This window comes from Salmo salar, chromosome 02 (assembly GCF_965601325.2).
Source record: "Salmo salar chromosome 02, fSalSal1, whole genome shotgun sequence".
Taxonomy (NCBI): domain Eukaryota; kingdom Metazoa; phylum Chordata; class Actinopteri; order Salmoniformes; family Salmonidae; genus Salmo; species Salmo salar.
This window is the reverse complement of record NC_138292.1, coordinates 81,190,217-81,204,029: the sequence shown is the minus strand read 5'-3', so window position 1 is coordinate 81,204,029 and position 13,813 is coordinate 81,190,217. Positions and strand designations below refer to the sequence as shown.

Below are 13,813 nucleotides of genomic sequence, written 5' to 3'. Positions count from 1 at the left end.
GTCTCCTACAGCTGGCTACTAGATACTCAACGCCCTGTGATTCTGTTACAGTATGTTCTGCTGCTGCGCGCCAGCGTCCGGGTGAAAAATCAACACAAGGACGCGGAATGTTACGGCACACCAACCAACTAATCACCTTCAAAAACAGTAATGGTGCGTGTGCATCGGTGCGTGGGTCCGCCCGTGTGTGCGTGCGCGCGCGCGCGAGTGTGTGTTTAGTGGCGGGGTGGTGGAGTGTAGGGGGAGACCGAGAGAAAGAGAGAGGGGAGAGAGAGAAAAGGAGAGAGAGAGGGTTGTAGTTTTAAACGCAACGTGACAGCCGGTTGTAGTTTTAAACGCTGACGTGACAGCCGGGGAAAGGGTGGATGATGAAGCTCCTTGGTGCTCAGCAAGGATGTAATCGGAAAACATCACTTTCACTGGGTGAGACAGAGGGAAGGAGGGAGAGAGACAGGGGCAGGAGAGAGGGAAGGAGGGAGAGAAAATGTAATTGAGAGAGAGGCAGTGGAGAGACAGGGGGGGTAGGGGAGAGAGAGAGAGATAGACTAAACGCGTTTCCTTAAATTCGCTTTCACAGAATCACACCACCACCACGATGCTGGCGACCATTCCTGTTTTAGATGTGTTTGTTGAAGAACACATGAGAGATGTGTGGGAGGTAGAAAAAGAAAAACATAATTTTCCGTCTGTTTTATAATGGATAGCCTTTCAATCAGTTGGCTATACTCCCCCCCCCCCTCCCCCAGCCTCCCCATGTCCATGTTGTGACAGGGTTTATATTGTTTGTGGAGGCCCAAGTCAGGTGTAATTAGTAATCGATATGGAAAAACGTTTTTTTTTCTCCATCTCTCCCTCTCACACACGAGCCATAACCACGCCCGTGACGTTCCCGACCCATTAGCGTTTCTTATTGGTCCAAAACTCCCCGAGCCGCGGAAGGCCTAATTAGGGGGGCAGGAGAGGGAAGATGACAGGAAGGGGGGGGGGGGGGGGGGGTGATGTCTGGTAGTAAAGGAGTAAAAACTCACTGTCTATGTCTGTTCCTGTTTTATAGTACAGCTGCGTTCCGTCGGTGTCTGTCTGTCTCTCTCTGTCCTCCCTCCTCTCTCTCTCGCTTCATCCCCCTCTCCTTTCCCTCGCTCTGCATGTTCACCCACACTCCCTCGGTCAGACGCCTCACTTCGGCCCCTCCACCGTCCGGGCCAGTAGCATGGACAGCCGGATACTCGAGCACCCCCACGCCCAGTTCGGAGGCTCTCTGGGCGGAATGGTCGGTGTTGGCTTCCCCTACCACCTGGGACACCACCACGTCTACGAGCTCGCCGGTCACCAGCTACAGTCCGCGGCCGCCGTACCCTTCTCCATAGACGGATTACTGAACGGGTCGTGCTCGGCCTCGGTGGTACACGGCTCCGGTCCTCTACTCTCCTCTGGCTGCGGGATTAACGGGGATAATCAGTACAAACTCTCAGGTAGGTTGGAGGGATGGGCGGAGGAAGGGATGGAAAGAGAGAGAAAGGAGTGATACACGTCTGGAAATATTGGTTTGATATTATTGGCCGTAGAGTGATATTAGTTTCCATGGAAATATGGCATCTTGTTAATGGTGAAGCTTTGCGTAGGACCGTTCTTTAGTTGGGCTTTTAAAATAAACTCTTGTTTTATTTCGATTTTCAAAATAGCAGGGCTATTTTATAAACTCTGAAATGTAATGTTCAACTCAAATGTTATTATCGATTTTTGATTCATTATGTCATAATTACAACCAAGTATTGAATGAGAAGAAAAAAACAACGCGAAGCAAGTGCTAATTTCCTAACAAAACACAGTCCATTCTGCTGTTTAAATTGATGAATTATCATTTTTAAAATGGCTAGTGTTTTCCAGAAATAATGAAGTTATATTAAAAAAAATATGCATTTCTTATTTTCGGCACAGCCAAATAACTCACCACTCCAACTAGACTCCCTGAAATGGAAATGGAAGCGTCTATATCCCAACTCACTGTAGTGTCCTGTAGTATTTCAGCAACCCAAGCAGGAGAAAACAACAAACCACACGTTCAGCATTTCTCTGAACTCTCATCGATGCTTTGTGTAACAAGCAATTTACTGAACCGTTTAGTTCACGATGACCTGATGTAGCTGAGAGATGGTTGTTGTTGTTGTCGTTGACTTGTTTACCGAGCCCACATGTCGACAGTTGACACTACCACCTCTCTCTCTCTCTCTCTCTCTCTCTCTCTCTGACCGTTGCTGTGTAGATTCGGGGGACCCAGATAAGGATAGCCCCGGTTGCAAACGGAGACGCACGCGGACCAATTTCACCGGTTGGCAGTTGGAGGAGCTGGAGAAAGCTTTTAACGAGAGCCACTACCCGGATATCTTCATGCGGGAGGCGCTCGCGCTGCGGCTGGACCTAGTAGAGTCCCGGGTCCAGGTAAACAAACCCCCCCCCCCCCCAAAAAAAATATAAACACATTTAATTAAAATACATTTCTAATTTCACTTTATTATCAGTGCCATGTTTTGTTGTTGAAATGTAATACTACGTTATTGAGGAATATTCTTCGAATGTGTATTTTATGCGCGAGAACAAAAATATTCATTGGCTAATTGGAGCATTATCTCAGTTTGGTTTAAAGTTTGTAATAACCAGGCCTCTATAGCTGTGTGTTCGGTTTAATCAATAATCCTCATAGTGAGGTATTAGTGAGGCAGCTATTTGTCAATTATAGGCCCATCAATAAAATACCTATTGAATTATGCATTAACATACAGTATTGATTTATGAGGTCATAAAAACACAGTTCTGTTTACTGAATGAACCAGAACACTATATATATATATATATATAATAATAATAATAATAACATCTCTTATATCACGGTTGTTTTTGCATTTTAAAATTATTAATTGTTAAGATAAATTGTGAATTGGTAAAAAAAAAATATTATTCCTTCGTTTATTTGAATTTGTAGAGGCTTAGTTTGTGGGCTATGAATTCATGTCCATTTCTATTTTGATATTGAAATCAAGACAATTTGTATTTTCTGTTATGCTGTTAAAGATAACTAGAAGATTAAATAGCCCTACATTATTATAAATATGAAAAGCATTATTATTAATATTAGTATAGTTTTGTCTTATTGTTATTAAACCTAATATAGTATTCCAATAATAAAAATTTTAAAACTAAATGTTCATGAATAAATCATCTATAAAACAGTCTGAACCAAGTACAAATATTCCCGACAACAAAATAGTAACCCGTAATTTGTCCAGCACGCTGTTTCATTACTGGATAACCAAGAGGACTCTGTTTACGGAAGTGCTGTAAAAACACCACTGTGTGGACTTTTAGTCCAATTTTTTGCTCGTCAGATATAAGGAGAAGCCGATCCCTTTAATACCATAATGAGCAGGCTTTATTGACATGGCTGTCCGGGACCGAATAAAGCTGTAGACCAGCGATAACATAGGCTACTACTTCATTCCTGTAGGATAAATCTATAGGCTGCACAAAACGCACTCTCTATTTAACAACACTTTTTAGGCCGATTTATAAACGACACGTCCTCCACAATATCAATGCAAAAGTAAAAAAGCCTATTTTCAACGACATCGTTTTCATTTCCCCACCAGGCTCAGATTTGTTTGTGTGTTTAATGGTGGTGTGGCTATTTGATGTGTTTACTAATTGAGGTATAACTTGGTGGAAATGTAGACAGGCAGGAATGCTGTTGGCTTGGTGTTTTTGGGGGGATTTGGTTTAGTTGTTGTATTTCCTTGTAAAACTAAACGAGCATGGCTCTCTGGTGTATGTGTGTGTGTGTGTGTGTGTGTGTGTGTGTGTATCTTGTTTGGGGATTTCGCCTCCTTTAAACCACAGATTATTATTCCTCCAAGCTGCTTACTGCTTCTTTATCGGCAGCAGGTTCTTGCACGCGGAGATATACCCCAACATTACAAATTCATAAGAAACACGGCTATTGTCATGTTGTTGCCGTCGACGCACCACATTATGTGACAAACACGCAGCCCACTTCTCAATCTCAACGCTAACTCCCTGCGTTATCAGCGCCGAACATGCGGGCTGTGTGTGCTGTGAGGCCGGACGGTGTGGGCTCACAGGCGGCGAGTCCCCCTGGCACACTGCGGTGGAAAGCTGGTCTCCGAGCGGTGGTAGAGGGAGGGGGAGAGGGAGACGGAGGCAGGATGAACTGAGAGGGATAGGCCGAATTATCTACGGTAGAATTAAACGTAATTGGGAGAATTAGCTATCACACTGACTCTCGGTTGACAATTAGAAAGGCGCATCTGTGGATCGGAGGAGAAGTTGTGATGTGTGTGTCGGTGTGTAATATAGACTAGGCCTATTTGCTGACTGGCGTCTGTTATTGGATATCTTGGCCGCATTGTATGTTTGTGTTACGGGCTTCAGCTGCGTTTTTAATCGTAATTAGGTGAGAGATGGTGGGAGAGAAGACGAGCGAGAGAGAAGGAGAGAGAGGGGGGGGGGCCCTTAACTTATATTTGTTTTCTTTGGGGTCTCAGTGTTTCTCAACATGGACTCGTCTGTTAGTGAGTTCTGATCCGGTTGGATTTATAAATACTACAAACTGCACCTCTGGTCTGTCATTTAGCTAACAATAATAATAACAACAATAATAACAATAATAATAACAATAATAATAACAATCAATATTTCAGAATGATGTGGTTTTGGTATATTTTGATTTAAAGCTGTTATTTTTGCCACGGATATCTACATAATATTATTGGTTGATATACATTTTATATCAGTTTATTCATCATTTTATCAATACAATACAATTAATACATTTTATTACAACAAATATTTTATTCTAGCTAGTAGGTGGAACAAGTTGCGCCATAATTCATTTCACTACTCAATCTGTGGTCTTGTTTTACATGACTTTGGAGAGAAAAGGAGAGAGAGAGAGATTCACCCTAACAAGATGCATATAAAATTAACAAAACCAATTTCCCCATTCTTGGCTCCCTGTGTGTGTGTGTGTGTGTGTGTGTGTGTGTGTGTGTGTGTGTGTGGTGTGTGTGTGTGTGTGTGTGTGTGTGTGTGTGTGTGTGTGTGTGTGTGTGTGTGTGTGTGTGTGTGTGTGTTTGTGTGTGTGTGTGTGTGTGTGTGTATGTGTGTGTGTGTGTGTGTGTGTGTGTGTGTGTCTGTGTGTGTGTGTGTGTGCGTGTGTGTGTGTAGGTTTGGTTCCAAAACCGGCGCGCTAAATGGAGGAAGAAAGAGAACACTAAAAAAGGCCCGGGGCGGCCAGCCCACAACTCCCACCCGACCACGTGCAGCGGAGAACCCATGGACGCGGAGGAGATCGCACGTCGGGAGCTGGAGCGCGCAGAGAAAAAGAAACGGAAACAGGAGCGTAAACTGCTGAAGTCTCAAAACAAGTTACTCTCCGGTGACCTCTTCCACACACCCGGCGGGTCAGACAGCGACAGCGGTGTGTCACAGATCACCGACAATGAGCAGCAGCCTTCATCCAACTGTAACGGGAGCCTTCCTTCTGGACCGGGAGGACGACACCACCACCACCAAACGGAACTAGCCAGCTGTGAACAAACCCAAACACGCCCCCGGTTTGGTCTCCTCCAGAACCAGCACCACGACCACCACCACAACAACCAAAGAACCGCAGGGGAGATAGGACCGGGAGCTGGGGTCCAGGAGCAGGTGTCCCCAGGCAGTACGCATGGTCCTGGACTTGGCGGCTCCAGGTCCTCAGGCCTCCAGAAACTAAACCCGTTCAGCGTGGAGAGCCTTCTCTCTGACGCCACACCTCGCCGCAAACCACAGCTGGACTTCAGCTCGCTGTCCAATCAGAGGCCGCTGATAGGGAAGGGTCACTTCCTGTTGTACCCCATTACCCATCAGCCACTGGGCTTCATTGTCCCACAGACGGCCCTGAAAACCGGGCTGTGCCAGGACAACAACAACAACAGCAGTGGGCCTAACCCGGGACAGAGATGTGTGACTAGTGAGTCTACAGGTTATATCAACTGTCCTCATCTGGCTCATTTGGGCCTAAACAAACCCCTACACCACAATCATGTTAGTAACTGTGTGGACAGGAGCAGGAGTGAAGCACCGCAGGGAAGCTACAACAATAACGGTCCAGATTCCGTTTCCCCCCCACCCCAGAGCTCTGTTTCAGTTCAAACGACTTTAACGAGAACCAGTTCAACTCAGTCCAGCACGGGTAGTGACGCTAGCCGTGAGGGTGATGACCAACCCGGTTCGTCACGAGTTACGGACCTTCACGACAGCCAGAGGGAGCCCACTGGAGAGGAGCCCTTGCGGTGTTCTGGCGCCAAGCCAGAGAGTCAGGCGGAGCACGAGGAGCCCGGGACAGATGGAGAAGACGTGGATATGGACTAACGCTGGTGCTGAAGCATTATATAAACAGAGACAGACTAAAAATAGGCCAACCAACCCTGCTCGGCCACAGACTAGATCTAAACATTCCCAAAGCTACAAGACACCGTTTAAAACATATCAGACAGACCTACTCTATTGTTCTATTTTTTGGAACAGATTCTCTGATAGATTCAGACGGCGCTGTATTCCCTACTACTTTCCAAACTGAACTTACATGAATGTTTATTTCAAAAGGAGAAAAAGACAAAACATCTCAACACAGAAAAGCAACAAAAATCCTCAAACATTGTACATTTCTTTTGAGAAAGTATAACAAAAAAAATATTTATATATGTAAACATTTTGATAAATAAAGTTCTTGTTTAAATGAAATCCCTGTTATTTGGAGGACCATTGAACCAGGGACAGGAGAACGGTGTTTTAGCCTTTATTATTTTGGCGATATATCAGACTGGTGTTGGCCTGACCGTTGGTGGTAGGCTAGCGCTGGGTTATTGTTGTTGTGGGTTTTATAGCGGATACATCTCCCTTCTCTCTCTAGTAAAGTCCGACTGGCTGTTTGTGTTTATTGCTTTAACAAATTTATTCATTTGAAAGGCCCCCGTTGAAATGAGGTTATTGGGCTGGGGGCTATAGGACCGTGCGCGCCCCCGCGCCTCCTCGCGCCTCCTGCTGAGTTTTGATATGAAAGTAATTATTTTCCCACCGGCTACCGCAGGTTTCCGGGGTTGGTTTTTTCTTCCTCGCCCAAAGGGTTATTATACATGAGCGATTTCTAGTGATATCAAATCACATAAACTCCCTACAATAATAGAATTAGCATGAAAGGCAGGGGTTGTCAAATTGAAATTGGAAAATAATAGCACAGGCAGCTGCAGAGAGAGAGAGAGAGAGAGAGAGAGAGAGAGAGAGAGAGAGAGAGAGAGAGAGAGAGAGAGAGAGAGAGAGAGAGAGAGAGAGAGAGAGAGAGAGAGAGAGAGAGAGAGAGAGAGAGAGAGAGAGAGAGAGAGAGAGAGAGAGAGAGAGGGGTTGTGTGTGTATGTGTGTGTCTGCGCATATTGGACAGGAGGAGATGAGGAGGGAGATGGGGATTCGTTGGGGCGGAATTTTCATGTGATCCATCCCCTCCCCTTCTCCCCTCCCTCCCTCCCCATCCCTCCCTCCCTTGCCCCTCCATCTCTGCCTCCCCGGCTGGGCTTCCAGCCCCTTGTAGGCGGCTATATTAAGATAGATGTCCGATGATATCCCTCATTGTTCTGTCACTTATATTGATGTCGTAGCGCTATCCCGCTATTGATCATGTGTCGCGCACATAATAGGACAGGCAGCGGCACGGCGGCGTGCGCCTCTTTACAAAAGCCAGGCCACGCGGGCTTCCTTCCCTCACCATTTGTTCTAATGGGGCCTCGCGGGTCCCTCGAGAGAAGGAGAGAGAAAGACAGAGAGACAATAAATATGTGCAGAAGTTGGAACCTGATGTGAAGTCAGGGAGGAGGAGAGAGGGAGGAGAGAAGGGAGGAGAGAGGAATGAGAGAGGGAGGAGAGAGATAGAAGGGTATAGAAGATATTGTAGAGGAGAAAGGGGGAGGGGAGGTGGAGCTATAGAATATATTGTAGAGGAGAAAGGGGGAGGAGAGGGAAAGGGAGAGAGAGAGAGAGAGATTGGTATAGAAGATATTGTAGAGGGGAGAGAGAAGGGGAGAAGGGGGAGAGGAGGAGGTAGGGGAGAGAGAGGCATTGAATATATTGTAGAGGAGAAAGGGAGAGGGGAGAGAGAGAAAGGGGGGAGAGCGAAGGGGAGAGGGGGAGAGGAGGAGAGAGGGGGAGAGAGAGGCATTGAAGATATTGTAGAAGAGAAAGGGTGAGGGAGAGAGAGGGGGGAGAGGGGGAGAGAGAGATGGGGAGATAGGGGAGAGTGGGGAGAGAGAGAGGTATAGAAGATATTGTAGAGGAGAGGGGAGAGAGGGGGAGAGAGGGAGAGAGTGGGGAGAGAGAGATGAGGAGATAGGGGAGAGTGGGGAGAGAGAGATGTATAGAAGATATTGTAGAGGAGAAAGGGAGAGGGGAGAGAGGGAGAGAGTGGGGAGAGAGAGATGGGGAGATTGGGGAGAGGGAGAGGTATAGAAGATATTGTAGAGGAGAAAGGGAGAGGGGAGAGAGGGAGAGAGTGGGGAGAGAGAGATGGGGAGATTGGGGAGAGGGAGAGGTATAGAAGATATTGTAGAGGAGAAAGGGAGAGGGGAGAGAAGGGGAGAGATGGGAGAGGGGGAGATAGAGAGGTATTGAAGATATTGTAGAGGAGAAAGGGATAGGGGAGAGAGAGGGGGATAAAGAGAAATAGAAGATATTGTGGAGGGGAGAGAGAAGGGGAGAGGGGGAAAGAGAGAAGGGAGAGGGGGAGAGAGGGAGGAGAGTGGAGAGAGAGGTATAGAAGATATTGTGGAGGGGAGAGAGAAGGGGAGAGGGGGGAGAGAGAGAAGGGAGAAAGAGAGGCAGAATATATTGTAGAGAAGAGAGGGGAGAGAGGGGGAGAGAGGGAGAGAGGGGGGAGAGGGGGAGATAGAGAGGTATTGAAGATATTGTAGAGGAGAAAGGGAGAGGGGAGAGGAGGAGAGAGGGAGGCGGAGAGGGGGAGAGAGGGAGGAGAGGGGAGAGAGAGAGGTATAGAAAATATTGGAGAGGAGAGGAGAGAGATGGGGAGAGAGAGAGGTATAGAAGAGAGCAGAAGGAGGTATATATGGTGTTATCCTGTTAGCTCGTCAAGTGTAAACGCCACCAATTCCCCAGGAAGTGAAATCCCAATTATTAAAACCATTAATTCAGGCTGGTGTGTGTGTATATAGAGGAGTATGTGTACTGAGGAAGCACTGTTTACTGGCAGGCTAAATTTCCTTCATCCCTCGCGATCAGGCTCGCACCTTTATTTGCAAATAAATTGAAAAGAATCCACAAGGACAGACAGACAGACAGACAGACAGGCAGGCAGGCAGGCAGGCAGGCAGGCAGGCAGGCAGGCAGGCAGGCAGGCAGGCAGGCAGGCAGGCAGGCAGGCAGGCAGGGGACCTCGGCACGCCGGCGCAAATGAATTTTCCCACCCGAGTCGCTTTAATAATATTTACATAATTTTCACCCAGTGACTCTGCTATTTGCTCTGTAGGAAGCCTGGCTTATAGGAGAAATAATTAGAGAGAAAGAGGAGGGGGAGGAGAGGACACGGACGAAGACGGGATAGAGAGAGGAGAAGAGAAAGAGAGAGAGAGATAAGAGAGAGAGAAAGAGAGAAAGGAGAGAGAGAGGGGAGAGGAGAGAGAAAGAGAAAGAGGAGAGAGAGAGAGAGAGAAAGAAGGAAGGAAGGAGGGGGAGAGGAGAGAGAGAAAGTAAGAGAGGGAGAGGAAAGAAGGACTGTGAAGCATTACTAGTATACTCCCTCCCCCTCTCCCTCCTCCTCCTCCTCACCCTCCTCCTCACCCTCAGTCTAATTCTCAGAGAGAGGAATCAATACAAGCTAATACCGTTATTATTTAGGACCTTATGTTCCACCCTGGCCTGAGGAAACGTCCCGTTCCGCCCCAAACAATCCTGCTAATAATTCATTCCTGGTGCTCACTGTGAAATGTGTATTTATATTCTGTTTGGAAAATGATTCATAAAATATAATCGGTTAGTTTCTGGAACCGCGATTAATTAAACATATCCCAACCCCCCCAGTCCCCTACTTTCTCCCCCCAAGTTCTCAGATAGGTCTGGTGCTGTCTGTCTGGTGGAGAGTCTGGGAATATGGTGGAGGAGGTGGTGTGGGGGAGGTGGACATGGTGGAGATGGTGGAGGTGAGGGTGCTGGTGGAGGTGGTGGAGATGGTGGAGGTGAGGGTGCTGGTGGTGGAGGTGGTGGTGGTGGTGGAGGGGGTGGAGGAGGTGGTGGAGGTGGTGGTGGAGATGGTGGTGGAGGTGGTGGTGATGGTGGTGGTGGAGGTGGTGGTGGAGGTGGTGGAGGTGGTGGTGGTGGAGGTGGAGGTGGGGGTGGTTGCTTGTGGTGGTGGTGGAGGTGGTGGTGGTGGTGGAGGTGAGGGTGGTGGAGGTGGGGGTGGTTGCTTGTGGTGGAGGTGGGGGTGGTGGAGGTGGGGGTGGTTGCTTGTGGTGGAGGTGGAGGTGGTGGTGGTGTAGGTGGAGGTGGTGGAGGGGGTGGTGTGGTGGAGGTGGACGTGGTGGAGATGGTGGAGGTGAGGGTGGTGGTGGAGGTGGTGGTGGTGGTGTTGGAGGGGGTGGTGTGGTGGAGGTGGACGTGGACGTGGTGGAGATGGTGGAGGTGAGGTTGCTGGTGGAGGTGGTGGAGGTGGTGGTGGAGGTGGTGGTGTGGTGGTGGAGGAGGTGGTGTGGTGGTGGTGGAGGTGGGGGTGGTGGAGGTGGGGGTGGTTGCTTGTGGTGGGGGTGGTGGAGGTGGAGGTGGTTGCTTGTGGTGGAGGTGGGGGTGGTTGCTTGTGGTGGAGGTGGGGGTGGTTGCTTGTGGTGGAGGTGGGGGTGGTGGAGGTGGGGGTGGTTGCTTGTGGTGGGGGTGGTGGAGGTGGGGGTGGTTGCTTGTGGTGGGGGTGGTGGAGGTGGTGGAGCTGGGAGTGGTGGAGGTGGTGGAGGTGGTGGTGGTGGAGGTGGGGGTGGTGGAGTTGGGGGTGGTTGCTTGTGGTGGGGGGGTGGAGGTGGGAGTGGTGGAGGTGGTGGTGGTGGTGGAGGTGGGGGTGGTGGTGGAGGTGGAGGTGGGGGTGGGGGTGGAGGTGGAGGTGGTGGTGGAGGTGGAGGTGGAGGTGGGGGTGGGAGTGGAGGTGGTGGTGGAGGTGGAGGTGGTGGTGGAGGTGGTGGTGGAGGTTGAGGTGGTGGTGGAGGTGGTGGTGGAGGTTGAGGTGGTGGTGGAGGTGGTGGTGGAGGTTGAGGTGGTGGTGGAGGTGGAGGTGGTGGTGGAGGTGGAGGTGGTGGTGGAGGTGGTGGTGGAGGTTGAGGTGGGGGTGGAGGTGTGTGTGTGTGTTTCAAGGATGGGGGGGTAGGAGAAGAAGAGAGTGTGCAATTTATTTGCAGTTAGAATGTTAAGAGAATCACTGGCTGCACATTCATGTCCTGAAGGTACAACTAATGATTGACTTAGGTAATACCTCTCTCTCTCCTTCTCTCTCTCTCTCTCTCTCTCTCTCTCTCTCTCACTCCCTCTCTCTCTCCCCCGCCCCTCCCTCCCTCCATCCCAGAACAGGCCCCAAAGACATGGCTAATATGCCCTGTAACCAGGCCTCCTTCTGTCCTGGCCCTTCCCTCCCTCCATGGCTTGAATCATCCTTTATAAATTCAATTTCAACCAGGAGAAAATGTCAATTTGACAGAGCACTCATTATTGGTGGTGTTGAGGAGAGAGAGAGAGAGAGAGAGAGAGAGAGAGAGAGAGAGAGAGAGAGAGAGAAAATGAGAGAAAGGGATAGAGAGAACGTGAGGGAGAAAGAGAGAGAGAGAGAGAGAGAGAGAGAGAGAGAGAGGAGCGGCATAGCGGGCAACAGCGTAAATTGTTTTTGCTCTATTATGCATCCGGACGCCATCATTTTTCTTTCTAATTACGGCGGTGTCAGATCGGCCTGTCACCCGCGCGCTGATTTTCAATTTAGCTGATCATCAGACATCCATTTTCCCATTTGATAAATCTGCCGCTCTAGACGCTAGGCCTCCCTCCATGTCTGGAATATTAAGCGTCTTGGCGTGTTGCGGGGCGGCTTGGGACGCGGCGGTAATAGGGGAATGTGTATGCGGCAATGAGCGCAGGATCAAGTAGCTAATTTAGCAGCTAGGTCTTCTACGTCTAACATCCCTCATCTCTTAGCCCCAGGAGGGGGAGAGAGAGAGAGAGAGAGGAGAGAGGAAGGGAGAGAGGATTGGCGAGAGGGAGAGAAAGAGAGAGAGAGAGAGAGGGGAGAGAAAGGAAGAGAGGAGAGAGGAGAAGGAGAGAGATGATAGGGAGAGGGAGAGAAAGAGAGAGGAGAGAGAAAGAGAGAGAGGAGAAGGAGAGAGATGATAGGGAGAGGGAGAGAAAGAGAGAGAGGAGAGAGAAAGAGAGAGAGGAGAAGGAGAGAGATGATAGGGAGAGGGAGAGAAAGAGAGAGAGGAGAGAGAAAGGGAGAGAGGAGAAGGAGAGAGATGATAAGGAGAGGGAGAGAAAGAGAGAGAGGAGAGAGAAAGAGAGAGAGGAGAAGGAGAGAGATGATAGGGAGAGGGAGAGAGAGAGGAGAGAGAAAGAGAGAGAGGAGAAGGAGAGAGATGATAGGGAGAGGGAGAGAGAGAGGAGAGAGAAAGGGAGAGAGGAGGAGAGGAGAGAGAGAGCATGTTTTCCATTACACCATTTTCTGATGAGGATAGCCTAATTCATGCTAATTGCCTTCTTCAATACTTGTTATTTTTATTTAATAGAAACACATTTGCACAATTAATTATCAACATAATTTCAAGAGCCTCATTTGCAACACTCAATCTCTCTCTCTCTCCCTCCTCTCTCTTTCAGTCCCTCCCTCCCTCGCTCTCTTCCTCTTTCCCCTCTCCCCTCCTCCCTTCTGTTCCTCAGCTGTTGTTAAATTAGCTGCTTTTGTCATTAGCGTTTTCAAAACGCAGCGTTTTCCTCCTCTACTGGGGCTCTCTCTGAGTACATCAGACACACACACATCAGCCCCACTCAACTACCACTTCAAATAACGATGTCGATCTTTTCTGACACACACACACACACACACGCACGCACGCACGCACACACACACACACACACACACACACACACACACACACACACACACACACACACACACACACACACACACACACACACACACACTGGCCTGGACGTTGTTTATAATGTATTAGGCTTGGAGCAGCTTTCTGTTTGGTTGTTTCTTTGTTTCATTAACACACTGGTGTAATAGATACCAGCGGGCCGACGGGGGAGATTTTAATTATGGTGGGGGAGAAGGGGGGAGGGGGAGAGATGGAGGGAGAGATGGCGGTAGCGATAAGGGAGAGGCTGGGGCAAGGAAGGGAGGGGAGGAAGGGAGCTTTTCAATAAATGGGCTGGCTCAGGGGTTAGTCGGTGATTTCTCGGTAAAGTGTTGGAGCCGAACCGACCGGAGTAATTTGGTTGATAAATCAGGAGGCGTTCGGGGGGCGTTAAGGGCGCACAGCTCGCCGGTCGGGCCGGTTGGTTCTGCTGGTGATTTATTCGTTACCCGGGGGTCCTACACAGGCTTGTGACAGCCCGGGATGAATTAACCGGGCTCCGCCATGCGCCTAATGAGCGGGTATTATTTCAGATGCTTGTTCTTCTGTTTTCCCTCCTCCACCGAAAACGAGCCGCGTGAAAAACGAGTTGAGCGCGCGAC

General features: G+C 49.0%; 1 protein-coding gene across 1 annotated transcript; it reads left to right on the top strand.

Annotated features, from left to right (window-relative positions):
* The first annotated feature begins 1,058 nt into the window (after positions 1-1,058).
* LOC106593170 (homeobox protein unc-4 homolog) lies at positions 1,059-6,798 on the top strand. Its single transcript, XM_014184503.3, has 3 exons — positions 1,059-1,472; positions 2,264-2,439; positions 5,239-6,798. Exons 1-3 carry the CDS (start codon positions 1,211-1,213, stop codon positions 6,424-6,426), a joined length of 1,626 nt encoding a protein of 541 aa, XP_014039978.2. The 5' UTR covers positions 1,059-1,210; the 3' UTR covers positions 6,427-6,798.
* Positions 6,799-13,813: the final 7,015 nt, after the last annotated feature.